A 19,660-nucleotide genomic window follows, 5' to 3' on the forward strand; every position below is an offset into this window, starting at 1 on the left:
ACCAGTGCCCGGCAAAATTTAAATCACTTACCCTAATGAGAATACATAAGAACAGACATCGTGCTGCGCAGTATACTTTTCAGGTAAATAAAGCAATAATAACTAAATAATACTCGTAATTTTAATTGTGTTATATATTGAAAGTGTAACTCATTTTTAACCAACTTCAAAAAAGGCAGTTTTCAATTCGACTGTATATTTTTTTGTAATATCCACACATCGAATATATGTATAACCAGCAATAGAGACGAAATGTCATTTAATTTGTTTGAAAACTATTCAGCCAAATCATTACGGTGACGACTGCGCTCCGATTGGTCAGCCCGACTTCGAAACAATTGACGGGTTACTTCGAAACGACCAGTTTAACTTGCGCTTTGCTATAATGGACGAAAATCGAAAAATTAAATATTTAATTACCGATGAAATGTGATTCCGTTTGTTTTGTAATTAGATGTTTTGCTGTGTTTCCCACACCACCGAATAGAACATCACGGCATTGTTAGAGATATTATCTTTATTACAATAAATACAGAATATTTTTTGGAATATACGGAGACGTACACACAGGGCAGTTTTTAGCGCTGTATTATTCCAGCTTTCTGATTTGCGATATCAGTGCAAACGAGAGTTGATATTTAAAAGTGATATAAAGCCCATTTGCCTCATGAGTTGCACGGGATGGATGGCCCTTATTTCGTCTCTATTTCTGGTTATATACTCGATGCGTACACACAAAAAATACATTAAATCATAATAAACTTAATGCAGCCGAGACCACAACTGCATGAAATTGTTAAACCGACTTCATGCTGCCGAGATTTCACGCATTAACTGCAAACATGCGGTCAATCTGCTAGCAGCCTTACGCAATTACTCTTATACTCATTTAAACTGTGGCTACCATGTTACCATGTCGGACTGCCAGGTAGAGGTTCCAGGTTCGATACCCGGGTCGGGAGAAAAATTTGTATGGCTTGTAATTTGTGGTTGTCTATGTGTGTGTGTCCATGGCGCCCGCGGCACAGGGTTTCCCTAGTGCGGGCTGTGTTAAGTGTGTGCGTTATTATTAGTGAACCGATTTTGAGGATTATTTTTTTTGTTGGAAAAAGGGTACCCCAGTATTAGTTTCATTTAAATGCCAAGATTTTTTCAAATCGGTTACCGGAAAGTGCGCGAAACCGTAGTCATGTGTTGTTTTGTGATCGTGTTTGTGGAATATTTTTTTCAAATTTGAATGGGAACTACTGAGGTAATCACATTCCAACAAAAAAAAATTCGGTGTTATAGTGAAAAATTCGGTATTGTCTGTGCAACACAGAAAAAAAGAAACAAGTCTAACTGAGAACCTCCTTTTTTGAAGTCGATTAAGAATAAATATGGAATGGCGGTTAACCTTTTTTTTTGTATTTATGATCATTGCGGTTAACAAAGAGAATCTATTACCATAGACAATACTCGTTTTGTGATTGTACAGTACAGACAGTTTCTATAGTTACTTATGATATTCAAATGGCTTCAATTTTGTTTGTAAAACAAAAATCTAAAAAACCGACCTCAAAAGTTCGTGGAATGACATTTATTTGCCAAGTTTTATAGAAATCGGTTACCGGAACGCGAAACCGGATTCGTTCCCCACTTTGCCACCTTTAGAGGGGAATATTTTCTTCAAATTTAAATGGGACCACTACTGAGGTACCCTCTTTCCGAACCTCCTCCTTTTTTTGAAGTCGGTTTATAATCAACTCTTAACAGTAACTGTTGTATTGAGATGAACTTTATCGTTGTTGTATTAGTGTCTAGTTTGCCGCAACAGCTTCGCGCGGCGTCGGAATGCGGCGCGGCATCTTCAGAGGGTACACCAGCTGCCACCTGATCCACAGAATATCGACCGACTTAAAATCAGCTGAAAACTGACAATTTACTAACAGCACAGATAATATAATACTATATTAGTACATACTTATACCCAATCTCATATAAAATAAATGGCGCACTCGTAACTCCGGTTATTCGGACGCTTATAATGGTTCTTAACTCTGATCAATAGAATGGTACCACGATTAATATCAGAACCGATGTCACCAAAAACTCACACATTTTTAATTTGAAACACAACGAAATCTTGATAATGATTGGTAGTAGCTTCAAATTTAAAAATAAATAAATTCTGGATTGTTATTAGAATGTAAACTTTACCGTAATGGCATATCGTTGAACGTTCAATACCATCAATACCTCTTATTGCAAGTTATGACGTTTCGATATTATATTGAAATTTCAATCAATGTCCTGCCATCTAGCGGTTAATTGCTGAACGACGACGAATTGGAGTTATTAATTTAGCTAGGATTCTAAAGAATTAATTCTAAAGAATCTAAACTAATGGATCTAGGATTTTAAAGAATTTGCACGATAGAATGACACAACTATGTCTTTCGAGATCTTATACTTGACACGCGTCGAACGCTAACTAACCGCTTCTACTGTGTTTATTGTTCTGTGGGTGGTACCAAGTAAACCCGCGATGCGATTGTAATAATCGAAAAGGCCAACAGATGGCAGCTATTATATTATTGTCAAGGTTATTGCTTTTGTTCAGGCGGTGTTTATATTGCAATAACATAATATTATAATTCGCAAAGAAGCTAAGTCAGTTACTTTAAATTTTTTAAATAAAAAGTTTAAGCTAAAAGGTTATTTAGTTTCGAGAATAAATTAAAGGAAGTGCCATCTATACAATTGATTGCGAACTAACAAATCAAAAAGAACACCATTGAGAAGCTTCGATTTGTAATTTTTTCGACGACAGGCGTAGCAACTTCAGTTGAGAGTTTCGGCAATCGACTACAGTTTTCGATTGCCGAAAAACAATGATTAAATAAATTCTTAATTGCTTGGTTGTCTCCAGTTGCCAGTTTCCGCAATCGGCAACCGCAACTCGTGAAGCAACTTCACTCCCTCCCCGTCCCCCGCAGCATCAGTCTTGACAGTGGATTTCGAAAGTTTATTTAAAATTGCGGCAACCGGCCAATACGCCTTTCAATTGCTATAACCAGCAACCGTTAATGGAAACTTGTAAAAAGTTGCCGGTTGCGTCAACTAAAGTTGCTCCATTTGAGGAGCGCCTTAAATATTTTCACCAATTTTGATAATGGTATATGAATTTTTATTTCAAAGCCCCTAAAATGTTGTTCAAATAATTTTCCGTCTTTTTTGTATTTTATACTTCTTATTTATTGTGACGCCTCAAGTTTTCGAGATTCGATGCTTCTTGTTTTTTGTTTTATCCAAGTGGCGGCATGTACAGTTTTAAATATGTAGTCAAAAATTAATTTGTATTAATTGTTTGCTAACAATGGTATAATGTTTGTTTTCAATCGGGAACAGTTCCGATCCCTGATATGGAGATATCCATTACATTGTTTATTATCACATTTGCGACGAAATAAATGCAATATAAATATTGTCCACAACACAACAATTATGGATTTTGCAAGGGCGGGTTTTTTGATTTTTTTTAAATTCTTCCATAGATACTACAACTCGCTTGTTAAAACTCGTTAAAAAAAAGAAATTCTCAATAATAAGCATTTAGTATGTGGCTAAATTGCAATGAAATTTTTGTTTAGATGTTTTAATTTTGAATTTAAGTAACCTACTTGCTTGAACCTGACCTACGTAAGTAAGTATGTCGTGCTACAAATATAAAAAAAAACATACCTACCATGGTTGTAATGGAAAGAAAAAAGGCCCGACGGTTTTATTTGGGGCACTATAGTCAAGTTAGCCACCATGCCAATCATACGAGCAAGTGTGATGAAAATTATATTATAATACAATATCTTTCCCTGAAGATGCTACAATGCTAAATGTGGCGCTACAAGACTAATATCCCATAGTTGAAAGCTAGTTAACTAAGTTTATTTATTAATATGTGATATTAAATTATAAGAATTATTGTATAATTGTTTTAACCGATATGTTCCACTTCATATCTAGCAGTGGAATGTACACAGGGCACCGAGTCTAATTTTAAATCATTACATTTTGTGTCGATAGAGTGTCAAAGGCGGTTTTGTACTTTTGGCATTCTGCTCTTCTTTAGCTAGTCGAATGCACGTCAATGGCGTAGTCTTATAGTATTTGAAGACAAAATTGCTGACTAAACGAGTTAAATGGTAGTTTTAGTAAGTAAACACCGTGTAATTGAGTGAATGAATGCAATCACTGCTATTGCAACTAGATTTAGGCACATAAACAAATATTATGATAATTGCAATACATCCAGCATATAACCAGAAATAGAGATGAAAAAATAAAGGCCATCCATCTCTGGCAACTTATCAGGCAAATTGCTTTATATCACTTTTAAATATCAACTCTCGTTTGCGCTGAAATCACAAATTAGAAAGCTGAAATAGTACAGCGCCAACAACTGACCTGTGTGTACGTCTCCGTATATTCCAAAAATATTATGTATTTGTTGTAATAAAGATATATCTCTAGCAATGGGGGGCTGTACCATTCGGTGGTGTGGGAAAAACAGCAAAACTACTAATTACAAAACAAACGGAGCTGGAGCTTTGCTGATTTGTAATTCCGTGCTGGCCAATCGGAGCGCAGTTGCCACCGTAATGATTTGGCAGAGTAATTTTCAAACAAATTAAATGACATTTCGTATCTATTTCTGGTTATATATTCGATGCTTCAATACAATGTTAGTGGTTTCAGGAAAATTTTGCAGACTTGAAGCCCAGGGCTCCGATTCCATTGAGATTAATGAGAGTATTTGTTATCCTACTAAAATCTAGTTCCAATGGCAGTTGAGTCTCAATACAGTGTCAGTGGAAAGGCACTGATGGCATTCATTCATTCGATCAATTACTAATGATCGGTGTTGCCTCACTAAACTACCATGGAAAACCCTGCCGCTTTCTCGTTAGGACCAAGTGATTTTTTCCTTCCTTCAAGGTTGGTTTTTATTCTCACTCCTTCACTGTTCATGCAGTCAGACTTTGGAACGCACTTCCTATTTCTGTTCACAAAAGTACGTCATTAGCTACTTTTTAAATTGAGTTATGGATAATTATTTATCTACTGTTCCATCCAGTTTATAGGTATTATATTTTGAAATATGTATTTATATAGTTTATAATAGTTAATGTTAAATATTGTGCACGTTAAACCCGTTATTACAATTATTTTGTCCTGTATTCAGGTCTGCAGGAAGAAATTTCTTATAGAAATAAGCAGTACCTTTTGTTTGTTTTCCTTTTATTAAATTTATTCTGTGCTTTTTCCTGAGCAAAAATATTATTAAAAAAGAAGAAATTACTATGCATGACTGTATTGTTGTTATTCAAACTAAATGTGTTTCTCTTATTGTCAAATAAATGATAGACTACGCCATCGACTCACCATTGAAGAGCAGAATACGAAGAAATTGCAAATACAATTCGATGGCTTTTTGGAATAATGGTCTATCTCAAAAGCATCTAAGGTTCAACTCACATTGGCGCAGAGTCGAAGCGTCGCGACATTTATTTATTTATTTGAGATAACAACAGCAATAATGATAGGTTACAAAAAATTAAATTACATATTACAAAGCCAGTAACAGTTATCCTCGATTTATACATTAAAATAAAAACAGAGCACGGGGTGTCCATAAGCGTGATAAATAATTATACAGATTATATACATACATATAATTGTGAAACAAATTAAGTAAACTAAATACGTACACTTACATACAATAAATACTTACTATACACAATAAAACTTAATATTAATAAGTATTATAAGTGTATAATACTTATACTTGTATTCATATGTAGGTATAGTGATACCTACATATGAATACAACTTAACACTAAATCATAAATACTTCTAACATTATAAAAATATCAAACTATAACTATAAAAGAAACTATAAAAGACATGTCATGTTTTTAGCCTATAGCATATTCTAATAATTTGTGCTATGCAAATATGGAATCGCGCGCTTAGTTAAAGTCGAATGGAGCGTCAGACGCCGACCACACTGTGATCGTGACGCTTCGACTCTGCGCCTGTCTGAGTTGAGCCTTATTCGCAGAAAGATGGTTTCAAAAACTGAGACGTGTCAGATGCGTAAAATTAACATATCGTAGACAGTTCTAACTTTGTACATGGCGATTATTTTAATCAATGAAAGCTTCGTGTTACTAATAAAATTTTGCATTTTTTTTATATTACCAAAAGAACGAATAAGTCGTGCGCCTGGTGGTCGTAATTTCACTAGCACCCTTACTCTTCTAAACTGGAATGCAGTATTGCTTACATTACTGCTTGATAGCAGAAAGAGGTAAGGTGGCAGATGCCTGTGGTGGCTGTACTTCCCTGGACGACCTCTCACAAGGAGCTCTATACTGCTAGTAAATGTTTCGAACAAATATATAGGTGAAAAAGGAACGATTGCTTCTAATTTAAAATGAAATAAAAAACAAACATTTGGAACAACTTTTATATTTATTTGAGGTAAATAAATGATACTTACTTTTTAATAATAGTGAATAAATAATATTAAACATTTTGACTAAAGTTTTTTTGTTTTATTTACTAAAAAACGCAACGGCCGTGCTATATACACTCACGTACTATAAAATCGGGCTGTGCCTTCACCATAAGTTTACAATGACTGATCTTATTACCAACCGCAATGTGACAATTAGCACGCATGATGTAATGAAGTGATAAGTGCAAAATGTCCATTTTTCAGGTCCCCAAGTCTGTTAATATAAAATCATCTCAGTTGTGTGGTGATAGAGTCAATAACAGGGTTTTGTACGTCTGGTATTCTGCTAGAAGTTAAGAGTAATGTAGTAATGGCTTGTCAGTGTATGTATGGCAAATTATACAGCGCCCTCTTGTAACCTGGGTTCCCTACCTTTCCCTAATAAGGGTGAAAATAAAAGCTCTCTAGCGAATACAATAAGTGACTTTTTATACAGTCACTGTAAACTTATTATTATTAACAGAATTGGGTTGTACAGTCAACAGCACATCCAAGCGGAACAAGATCCGTCTATATGTAGTTTGATGTGCTGCTGTCTGTACCAAAATTTAAAAAATCTTTCGTAACCTTGCATTCAAGTACTTCTGTCGAAATATTGGAGATAATTGTTTTGAAGCATAGTTAATGAAATAGAAATTAATTTATTTATTTATTTGCAGTCCCCATCACAGCATATAAATAGTAAAATTGTCAACCAAATATATGTACTATTATTATACTGTACAATTACTATAGATTCTAGCCTGTCCAATAAGCCTAAAAACAAATAAGGGAGGCGTTATTCCCCGGCCATGAAACAGCTGAGATCAGGGATTCAGGCGCGTGCTGTATAGATTATTACTATCTGCCCGATTTCATTGCGCGTGAGTAGACTATTAGGGCGCCTTCAAATTAGACGCTTATAGAAGCGCAGTTGCAGCGCCACTGTCACGCGCAAGCGCTACAGACGCGCGGCTGCCAATCCACAGTCGAATGTCACAATGTTTCACTATCATGATATTCAATTATTTTTTGTGAAATTACTCCACTAGTTTGTTATAATTATTAATACAAAGATTGAAGACTTAGAAAAAATTCTGTCTCCTTGCGAACCATGGCAGACGCTATGCCACCTAAACCACGGAACCAGCGGACCTCACGATTTTTTCTGTGTCTCTGGATCTTTGTATTTTGGTTTTCAACGAATGACTTTTTAGCCGTAGCGCCATCTATGAGAAATCTATGAAAGTATTTCGTCACCCAGTTAGGTGCCTTTACAGCTACCAGTCCTGGCTAGAGATGTCACTATTAACTGTAATTAAATTTTATTGAATGTCTAAAAGTTTCACCACCATGATATCCAAATGGAAACCTATCACAAACACGAATTTTTTTCCCGAAATAAGGTTTGTTCGAATTTTCATTACACCGAAAACCGAATTATAACCAAACCGTTGTTCTTTCAGGATACATTGGACTTTTATCGCAAAGACACGATTAGGTTCGGTTAGGTTAGGTTTACAAAAAAAATTTTCCTCTCAAAATTACTTTCGAGGTTATGAAAATTCGAGTAAACGTAATTTCAGACTACTGATAGGTAACCTATTCAATTATTTTTTGTAATAGATATTGTTAAGTAACTTTGCATATAACTTTAATAAAAAATTAAGGTAGGTGCTCGCCGACGCCACTGGCGCCCGTAGCCGTGCTGAGTGATCGGGCTCTGATTAGTAGATTAGTTTATATGTCCGAATCTCATGGTGGTTTTATATTTAAGACTAGATATAGTATGAAAATTAGTAGCGGTGCCACTGTTACGCTGCCGCACTACTAATTGCTTGCGCTTATATAAGTGCCACTGTAGCGCCTCTACAAGCTTCTAATTCTTTGGCGCCTTTAATATAAATGTAAAACCGTAATATAGTGCAAAATAGTGAACTCCATTAACCCTAGTATTGTGATTGAAATTATTATCACACAGTTTTATCTATCTCGAAATTGTTTACTCTTTGTCAATGTGCTCCTGATGGCAATTTTAACTTGGAGTGATAAGTTAGTTTCTTATATAGCAGACTGTACATTATCTCGATACCTCCAATGAAAAGTACGTCACCTTAATTTTTTGGTCATTACTAATATTATGCAGGTGCATGCACCCCGAATTTTGTGAAAAAAAATCACAAAATAAAAACACACCACAGGGATGGCTACCCCTATGGTACTAAGATGGTACAATTCAACAATTGAAGCATTGGGGGGTAACAATCATAAGAATTGGGCGAATCACGTAAAAGTGAGATTCGAGAAAATTGAAAATAAAGTTTTAATGTCTTATATCTTTTAATACTTATAACATGACTCTTATAACATGACTCTTATATACTTTGTGTATTTGTCCTATGATTTAGCTAAAACATTCAGGGGTTATTATTATTTTAAAACAATTAGAAACATATGATTTTTTTTCATTGTGTAAAATAATGGGGCGTTCGTTTTATTATTACAGTCTTATTTAAAAGTTACATTGAAAATAATTTAAACGTATTTTTAATCATTCATTAAATTAGCTGGATTGGAACGAATCGATAGATTCATCTTCAGCAGGTCACACTGGCTCCCTAGATGCTCAGTGTTTAGACATTTTTTTACTTTTAAATAAGTTTTTAGAAACTGCAGGTGGTAACGGTAACAGGTGGTCCGATATTCAAACGCACATTTATAGTTGATTCTAAATGAATGAAATTTACGTCATCTAGAAGGGAGATCGAAATTAGTTTTTGTCACATCTACTAGATAGTGTTTCACACGTTTTGATGCAATAACATTAAAACGTGTTTGAGGTGCCGAACGCCCTTGTTGTTCCCAATGCTTCAATTTGATTTTGTACACGAAGCCACATTACTTTAGTGTCATCAAAAACTGAGTGGCTCCAAGCGGAATCTAATGAAACCAATACCAATAATAGGCTTCGTAGCTTTTAACGGAGTGGCGCTGTATTGATCGCCACTTCTACCATGAGTTTGATGCATTAGTGACCGTGTCATACAAATGACAGACCGTTGATAAGAATTAAAACCCATTTAAATAATCAACACCTGTGCTGGTCCCATTGTGAAGTGGTTAATAAAGACAAATGTATCGGAATTTACGTGCATTGTTCACGTAATTTTCCTTGAAATGAATAAACAATTTTCAATGAATAAAAGATTTTCTGAATCTATTTAACTAAAGTTAACAAAATAATCAACTATTATCACAACGTAAATATGATTTTTTTTAACTATTAAACAAACAACTATTAAGAAATTAAAAAGAGTTACATAAAACAGGTCTCATACTCCACAACTTTATTCACAACAATTTTAATAAAAAAGTTAATTGTCCAGTTATCAAAGGAAGTCTATTAACAGCCGGTTAAAGGCGAAAGACTGCTCGGTGGCGTTAATTTTGGAAACAGTTGCTTCGACAATACTGTCAAAAGTTTGACAAATAATTGGTAGAAACAGTGGCTACAACGACAATACTGTCAAAAATTTGACAAATAATTGGTAGAAACAGTGGCTACAACAACAATACTGTCAAAAGTTTGACAAATAATTGGTAGAAACAGTGGCTACAACGACAATATTGTCAAAAGTTTGACAGACACTTGGTAAAGCAGAACAACAATGCCACCGGGCCGTCTTTCGCAATTTTAGGCTGAAATTTCACGAAAATAATGAATATGAACAAATGTTTATCACCTTGAGTTTCTTGCTAATTCCTGTCAGGGGAATCTGTCTAACGAATGACGCGTACAGTTTAACATTATGACGGTTTCAAGTGTAATTTGCTTACCTATGAAATAAAGAATGATTTGAATATCAATTTGTGTTTCCTTTAAATTATTACAGAGTATTCTGTAAGCATCTTTAAATTGAATTAAATAGAAAAGGTTTAGGTTACAGGAATTAACTAACACGTGGATGTGTAAGTATGTATGTAATTGTGTACCATTGTAAGTTTTTATTGCACCAGTTTATATTCTTCAGGTTATTTTGTTAACTGGTGTCTGTTATTGTTTTTCCTAAGGTAATCGGACCACAAGTTTCGTCTTTCACTAAATGAGGTTAAGTTTTCAAAGTTAGTTTATTTAAAATTGTCTTTTTGGCAAGTAACTTGTATGTAACTAAAAAAAATAAATTTCAATTGGAAATTAAGTAACGTGTAATGTCATACTAGACAAATACATGAATTACCTCGGTCCCAATTGTGCTAATTTTAAATCATCTCAATTGGGTATCAATAAAAATTAAGAGAACCAGAAATAGAGACGAAATGTAATTTAATTTGTTTGAAAACTACTCTGCCAAATCATTACGGTGATAACTGTGCTCAGATTGGCCAGCCCGAATTCGAAACAATTCACGGTTGTCGTCAATTGTTTCACTTCAAATCGACCAGTTTAACTTTAAGCTTTGCTATAATGGAAGAAAATGGAAAAATTACATATTTAATTACAGATGAAAAGTGATTCCGTTTCTTTGTAATTAGATGTTTTGCTGTTTTTTCCACACAACCGAATGGAACAGCCCCCCATTGTTAGAGATATTATTTGTCTATTATCTTTATTACAATAAATACAGAATATTTTTGAAATATACGGGGACGTACACACAGGTTAGTTTTTTTTTTTTTTTTTTTATTGTGACTCGGCAAAATGACTGCACCGCGCCTGATGGAAAGTGCGAATACAGTCCAGAGATGAGAGTAACGGATGGAAAATACAAATATGTTCACTCCGTCACTATCATTTTGCCGGTCTGGCCAAATGTTGTTGGCGCTGTACTATTTCGGCTTTCTAATTTGTGATTTTAGCGCAAACGAGAATTGATATTTAAAAGTGCTATAAGGCCCATTTGCCTGATGAGTTCCTGGGGATGGACGGTCCTTATTTTGTCCTCTGTTTCTGGTTATATACTCGATGACACTCCCAGGATCATAATTCGAGTTAACTAGCATTTTTAATATGAAATGACCTAAGCTTAAACAATTTTTTATGCAGTTTTGAAACTGGTATTTAAATAAGTCCCTGTTGAATTTGTAAAACCGGGAAAACTTTTTCTTCCATGATAATAATACTTTTGTATTATAGCCATTTAAGGATATTAAATGCAAGGCGACTTGAATTTTGTGTCCGGAAGTCATATGGTTGACAAAATACTAGGGGCAGTTGAAAAAAATGTGATCTGTGGTTTCTTCGTCTAGCCCAGTATTCACAAAGCCAGATAATTTTGGCCAAATGTAGAGGGATACTCGAGTGATCCAGTAGTTATTGTTACCTACTGTGAAATGGGGAGTGCAGTGTGGTCACTAGACCACAGCAACGATTTTGACGTTTACAAACGTGTCATTTGGTCCGTTTGTAGATGTATATTTGTTTTTTTCTAAAATGTCAAACTCAGACAAGTTACACGTCAAAAAAAAGATTAAAAATAATAGCTTTGAAAGATAGTTTGTTCGTTAATATTTACAATTCGTTGTGTTATAAAAAAAACAAGTAAATGCCAATTCTGTTAACATTTTCGAAAACTAAAAGTTGATAGCCGAAAAAACTCAATAAAAAGATCTTTATGTAACAAAAGAGATCTTTTGAAGATGGAGTAAAATGACATTTGCAGGGTTGCCAGTTTTCATAAAATTTTAAATAGTCATGTAGAAGTTGTCGACAATTATATCGATAGATTGTGAAAGTGGGTAAAATTGTAAATGGTACATACAACGCTCTAATCATTACTAATTTGTTTTGCCTTTTTATTTCTATTTTGACAGTTAACCTACTTGTATCGAAATATTTTTTTATTCACAAACACATTTTAACAAGAATATGTTATAAAACTTAAAAATTATGTCTACTCTTTGTACGTATGTATGAACTTACAAAAACCGACAATTCAAATGAATCTGTGCCCAGTTGTTGGACGAATAATAAGCCGATGTGATTCAAATGAAACAAGTTTGGGTATTTATTGCATAAGCGTGACCAACATTCAGTCGATAGTCGATAGTATATTTATCGACTGCCTGACATCCAATCTGTCTCATCGGGAGATATATGATTAGAGATGGGAAAAACTGCTTTTTTTTAAAGTTAAAACGTGCTTTTTTTATAACTTTCATTTAAACGCTTTTTAGTATGAAGCTTACAAAATCGTTTAGAAAAACGTTAAAGCGCATAGACTTTTATGTTAAAAAAGCTTGCTTGCTTAAGATAAGCAAGTTTATTTGTAAAACACAGTTTTATTTTTATTTATAAAATTATTATTCATATTGATGAATTAACTTGCTTAGGAAACATAAGCACGTTGTTAACGCTTACGCTTGAATTGAAAAGCGTGCTTTTGTGCTTATTTTAAAAAGCAAACTATTTTCAATGCTTTTCTTTTAAACGACCACATCTATGATATGGTATTTCTATGTATAATTTATGTGAACGGGTCGAAATCACTTTTCTACGCGTAGTGTAAAAATGTTACTATTTAAACTATTATTCTTTTAAAAAAAGCTTAACACAAAAAATTGAAAAAAAAAAAGAAAATTAGTAGAAAAGTGGTTTAGACATTGAAAACCGCCAACGATATTTTTCGAACTTTAAATATATATATAACAATTTATTGCAACATATATTAGTTTTTACAAATATTAACAGAATTGACATCATTAATCAATCGAGTACTAAAAATAAAAGCATCAAAACCGGTAATGGGTTAACAAAATCATATACAGTATGTCGATTTAACAAGTGGCGCTACCCGGGGCAGTTATGACAACTAAAACTTAGACATTATAGGTTTTAAACAACAATTAACATTAATATCTCAAAATTCCACAACAATGTAACTTCCAGCGTAATCTCTAAACATTATTTATCGATAGAAGAACTACTGGCGCCATCTAAGAACAGCACACGTAGTCCATAAACATTGAAACAAATCATAGCACACTCTATTGATATAAAAACCTATTAGCGCCATCTGTGTGACAGTCTGCAAATGCCACAACTATTTTTTTCATTAAGAATTTTTATAAGACGTTTAGAAGTACAGTGTTGAGGGAATGCGTGCTTTACATGCAGATGAGATGAGAGAACTGCCACGCAGAGGTCGCGGGTTCGATTCCCGGGCCGGGAGAAATATTTGTATGGCCTACATTTATTTATCTCGTGAGTTTGGATGTAATTTGTGATTATCTATGTTTTCAGGGCACCCGCGATACAGGGTTTCCCTAGTGCGGAGCTATTTAAAAAAAAGATTAGATTACATTTTGATCTCTAGCACATTACACCCGCATGGTGGACTTTAGCTCTACCCTTACCACATCGAGTATATAACCAGAAATAGAGACGAAATGTTATTTAATTTGTTTGAAAACCATTCTGCCAAATCATTACTATGACAACTGCTCTCCGATTGGCCAGCCCGCAATCAAACGCAAATATGATTCCGTTTGTTTTGTAATTAGACGTTTTGCTGTTTTTCCCACACCACCGAATGGAACAGCATGATATTATCTTTCTAATTTGTGATTTCAGCGCAAACGAGAGTTGATATTTATAATAGTGATATGAGGCCCATTTGCCTGATGTGTTGCCAGGGATCGATGACCCTTATTTCGTCTCTATTTCTGGTTATATACTCGACGCCTCACCATAAAGGAGATCAGTGCCAGTGACAAGTATAGGTTCGCGCTCAAATTATTTGAGGGAACAAGACATGCATTTCTAATGAGACGACTGTGAAGCTATATATCGATTGAAAAAACAGGTAACGCCATCTGTTGGTGGCCTATGGAATTGGAACTGTTTACACTGCTTGGTATATCTATTTTACATAACAAAGAGATTGCAACCTTTATCGTCGTATATAAATCGATTAGTAGTGACATGATGCGCAGCGCGCAACATATACATACATACAATGCTTTATTAGTTAAATAGATGTCGGTTTTATTACTTTTAACAAAATTATTTCAGTGATATTTCAAAATGTTAACGCATGTGATTGCACAAAACGCACAATTTTTCAGATTTTGGTCAAGAATGACGTTAGGGATGCACGATTTTTGTTTTGAATCGATTTTTTTGGATCACATATATGCCTCTGAATCGATCCACGGATCGGATCGTACGCTATTGAATCGATCTCATAAAAATAGTTTAAAAATTTATAATAAATAAAACACACTTTTTAATGATTTAAATGCCATAATATGTAATTTTTTTTTCGCTTAAAGCCAATCTTTTAAATCTAACTAAACATTTCAATAACAATTTAATATAACTTAATGTGTCCAAAGAATTTTTCTCCTCTTTATCTTCCGTTTCTGTATATTTATCGAAATCATTAATAAGATGAGATTTGTTTAAATTATGAATACGATCGATTCGCCTTAACTTTAAATCGATTTGCTTAAATCTCTGAAGTGAATCAATAAAAAAAAATAGCTAGATCGTATTCAATTGAATCGGTCTTCATAAAAATCTAATCGTCCATCCCTAAATGATATAAACGCTAGCAGCAAATGTAGCATTAACTACAAGCAAGTGAAAGCACACAGTGTTTTTGCGCTACGATGTGGCGCTGGCAGTGTGTTTAAACTTGTCATGTTAAGTCTAAATAAAAAATTACCAGCAATTATACTTGTAAATTGAAATATTTATGCTTGCAATGCCTGTATAATACGATATTCTTGTTTTAATTCGAAATGCAACCACGCATCATGCCGTTTACAAAACACATTACACCTAAGGTAGCGCCACGTATCGATAGAAAAGACTACCAGCGCCATCTATCGGTGGAAATTCGACAGCTTCTCGCAGGAGGGCGTGCGTAGCTTCTGCGCCTCGGCGTACTGCTTGGAGTCGCCGAAGTTTCGCGCCTTCCACGCCATGCTGTCGCGGTAGTTACGTTCGCGCTGACACGCGTGGCGTAGATTAACTGTGGATATGCACAGATATGTGAAAATGTTAATACTGTTTAGATTAAAACGGCCGACGAAGATCTGGCCGTCTGACAGACACGAGAGCTGTGCCTAGTTGTTTGTCAGGTACGAAATATTTCTACGCTGGTTTTTCACATACATACCGCCTTTTTCCCATTGGGGTAGGCAGAGACAGCAGTCTTTCATTCGCTACGGTCCTGACATACACCTTTCGCCTCATCAAAACTCGTCGCCCGTCGATTAAGGATACTCTTGACCTGACTACTTTAGAATGGCCTCAATTTGGTCATGGTAAGTTCGCCTTGGTCGGCCCTTACCAACTTGCTCGCTCACACTCGCATTATAAAACTGTTTTCTCTATCTTTGTCACTACAACTTCTTCTTCCACGCTGCAACGCTCTCTTATCACACTGTTCCATAATTTATCCATGAGAGTCACTACAGACTTTTTTTTTTATATATGACAGGCAAATGACTCCACTCCACCTGATGTTAAATGGAAAGTGGTATCCAAACACGAAGGAACCTAGTGCAGCGATGAAATCCTCACCGCACTAGCCACCTCCACCCTGCCTGCCTACAATATGCCTCTTCACGCCTCGTTTGAAGGACCCCATATCATAAGAGGGAGGGAAGACATGTGCCGGAAGGGAGTTCCATTTGTCAACCGTGCGGCAGAGAAAGGAGCCACCGAACCTTTTAGTACGCGATGGAATTCGGCAGGTAGTGAAACGGTGACAGACATACTTCTCAAAGCTCTCATTTCTACTGCATTAATTCCACTTTCGTGCTTCTTCTGCCAAGCTCAACATTCACTACCATACATAAGTGTAGGAACCAGCACCCCCCAATCACAGCCAGTCGTGCCTTTTTAGACACTTTCCGGCTGCCCATGAAGGCACTTAACGCACCATTCACCTGATTCCCTGCGTTCACTCTTCTTTCAATGTCACTACATATCTTCCATCACTAGTAAACATAGAACCCAAATACACAAACCCTTTCACTTGTTCCACTTTCTCTCCTCCAATCAATATATTGCAATCCGTGACATCTGCCTCACTTTTAAAAACCATTACTTTCGTCTTACTCACATTAATTTTCATTTCTTTTCTTTCTAAAGCACCATGCATGCATATAGTAGGTACTTGATGAGTAAACCATTCATTCTCAGCCCACACGTACTCTCTTTCAAAACGTTCAAACAATTGTCCATTAATAGGTTGAACAGCCATGGCCAAGCTACACATCCCCGTCTAACACCGTTCCCGATATTGAACCGGTCAGTGTAAGCACCATTTATTAAGAGGGAGCAGAGGAAAAATTCCTAATTTTCGATTTGATTTTAGAGGGGTATATCCACTTTAAAGTTAAAAATAAAATATTCTATGAGTAACTACACGATATATTCAAGCATAGACATTAATCAGAAACATAAAACAATAAAGTTTCCTCGATAGATAAAAATCAGGAAATGACCTCTAATTTTCACATTTTTTCGATCTATCCTCGAAATGCTACAGGTTATTAGAACAAAAATTAGATAATTAATTATATTTATCATTTATGCGTGATCGACAATTGTCACTACGAATTATTTTTTAATCCCTTTAGTTTTAGAGTTATTCCGCTAAAACGAATTTGGTACTTTTAATGCGCAAAATTGAACATCTCCTGTCACATGTCACGCGAACTTCAGGCATATATTTGTTTCACAAATTTGGGCGGAGCCAACGTCAAAACTTTTTTGGCATGAGAGCTCTTAAGAAACCTTATAGAGAGATTTCAGTGCCTGAACTAGACTGCCGTCCATCCCATAGACAGACAATGTCGACCACTATTAATTCCTTGTTACTATTAATTGCACTCTGTCGTAGGCCTTCTCCAAGTCTAGACAAGCGGAATAGACTTTTTATCTTTTAGCCAAGAATTTTTCGGCTAAGCTTCGCTTTCTTTTTTAAATCGTCTTACTCCAAACTAATATTATAAATGCAAACTCAGTTGAACCATTTCTTCTCGGAAGATTTCGTCGAGAGTCCATGGTTAATCGTTCTGATTTGACATTTAAGGCAATCTCCGATTGAGGCGATACCACTCTTGTCAAGTTTAACTCTAATAAAACGTATATGTGTCTATCTTCACAATACGGAATCCCTTTGACCCGACTCAAACTTTCCGCGATACATCTGTACCGACAGCCGACCGTCTCCAGCTATTTGAAATGGACCTGTCGTCCAATTGACTTTCTGCAGATACGAGACGTAGAAAGTTTGGGTGACATGTTAGTTCATACCGGGACAGTTGATTCTGCCATATAAAACATAAGCTCGGTCGTTTGGAACATTGCTGCCGCGTATGAGCCGCCAACTGGCGTACCAAGAGGCTTATATGTAACCACCACCGGGGACTAGACGTAGGCTGGGGTTCCAACACTATGTTGTAATTATTCCAAGGATTCTCAAGAAGCGTTTCTCTTTCACATTTAAATAGCTAATGGCAAAGGAGTGGAATTTCCTACCTGCAGACTTATAACTTGGGCCTTTTGAAGGCGATAGTGAATAGGCATTATTTAGATGTAGATGCTCCATCGACCTCATTGTCACTTTCCATCAGTTCAAAAGTTGTGAATCAAATTTTAGAACTGTCAAGTCTAAAAAAAATATCAAATCGAGAATGCTAACTTACCTATATATTCTTCTTCGATGGTCATCTCCAGCCGCCGCAACGACCCTTGGTAATCCGTATGGAAGTTCTCCTTGACGTAGTACGGGACCTGTTAACAAGAATAATATTATAAAAATCATTCTCCTTACGGTGATACAAAAGCGTCTAGGTTCTCGAGGTAGCTGCGCGGTGCGGGAGGAGTGGTAGTTTAGATAAGGGTTATATACCTCTGCACACGGGGTCATTTCAACAAGATTTTTTTGACGATATTCAATAGTAAGTTGATCTAAAAAAGCCGAAAAAAAATTTGCCGAAAACAGCCATTTTGTGTTTAACCGACTTCAAAAAAGGAGGAGGTTCTCAATTCGTCTGTATATCCTTTATTTGTATGTAAGTATGTTACGCGATAACTCCGGTATTTGTGAACCGATTTTCACGATTCTTTTTTTGTTGGAAAGGGGGTACTTCCATAGTGGTCCCATTTCATTTTGAAGAAAAGCATCCACCTCGAAGAGTGGCTGTTCACGCATGAAGATTCATTTTTATAAATAGCGCCTAATTTTAATTTAGGAGCAATTACTTTAATGGTTGAATTTGCTATTTCTCCAATTCAAGGCGTTTTTCTCTCAATATACTTTGAGTAGTGAGAACCGATTTTTATTATCTCCAGTGTCAAGTCCTGTATATTGGCGAACTAGGGGATATTTCAATAAAACTTAGCAAAAAGACGTAATTCCACTTACTTTTGAGGTCGGTTTTTTTAGTACTCTGTACTGAGATTATGGTTTATTGGTTCATGGCTATAATAGCTTTATAACAATAACAACGCATAAACCCTGTATCGCGGGCGCCATGGACACACACATAGGTAGACAACCATAAATTACACTCAAACTCAAGAGCCAAATAAACAAGTTCGACCACAAAGGCAGTAAAGCTTGTATATAACAGTAGCAGATTCGATTTCATCCATTATTCGCGATTAAATCGCAAATAACAGGATACACAACGTGGTGTTGCCAGGGCTCTTGAGTAGAAAATTACAAAAGGTAAATTTTTGCAAGTATCACAAATAAGGAGCGAAGAGCAATTACCTTCAGATTGGCGGTCTCGCGCGGCTGCGGGTACTTGGGCCCCGGCGTGAGGCTGTAGACGGGCTCGCTGATGAAGAAGCCGCTCATCATGGACAGCAGCACCAGCACCAGCACGGGCAGCAGCTGCAGCAGGCCGGCGTGCGCGTCGCGCGGCTCGGGCTCGCGCGCGCGCCGCCGCGTGTACACCGTGGGCCCGCCACCTGGGAACGCTGCGGGCGCATCCGCCGTAGACTGCTGGCTTCTGGGCTAGCGTGGCTACGTGGCCACGTGGATACGATCGACTTCAGGAGTCGGTGAATCGAGTCTCTTTCCGTCGTGGGAGCAAAACGACCGCGTTCCCCATTGACTTACAATTATATGGACGTCGGGTCCGCGCTAAAAAGTG

The 19,660-nt window shown here is 36.1% G+C and overlaps 1 protein-coding gene across 2 annotated transcripts; it reads right to left on the bottom strand.

Annotated features, from left to right (window-relative positions):
• Positions 1 to 14,895: 14,895 nt before the first annotated feature.
• LOC113234989 (dnaJ homolog subfamily B member 12-like) lies at positions 14,896 to 19,549 on the bottom strand. 2 transcript variants are annotated; one of them, XM_026470507.1, is made up of 4 exons: positions 19,276 to 19,549; positions 18,203 to 18,290; positions 15,375 to 15,513; positions 14,896 to 15,154 (listed from the first exon to the last, which is right to left on the bottom strand). In XM_026470507.1, the coding sequence occupies exons 1-4, from the start codon at positions 19,363 to 19,365 to the stop codon at positions 15,106 to 15,108; spliced, it is 366 nt and encodes a 121-aa protein (XP_026326292.1). In that variant the 5' UTR covers positions 19,366 to 19,549; the 3' UTR covers positions 14,896 to 15,105. The 2 variants fall into 2 exon arrangements, with proteins under 2 accessions (XP_026326292.1, XP_026326293.1); XM_026470508.1 differs by lacking the exon at positions 14,896 to 15,154 and having other exon boundaries at positions 15,169 to 15,513.
• Between the last annotated feature and the right edge of the window lie 111 nt (positions 19,550 to 19,660).

The sequence above is a fragment of the Hyposmocoma kahamanoa genome, unplaced genomic scaffold, assembly GCF_003589595.1.
Source record: "Hyposmocoma kahamanoa isolate Upper Pololo Valley unplaced genomic scaffold, ASM358959v1 86424, whole genome shotgun sequence".
Lineage (NCBI taxonomy): Eukaryota > Metazoa > Arthropoda > Insecta > Lepidoptera > Cosmopterigidae > Hyposmocoma > Hyposmocoma kahamanoa.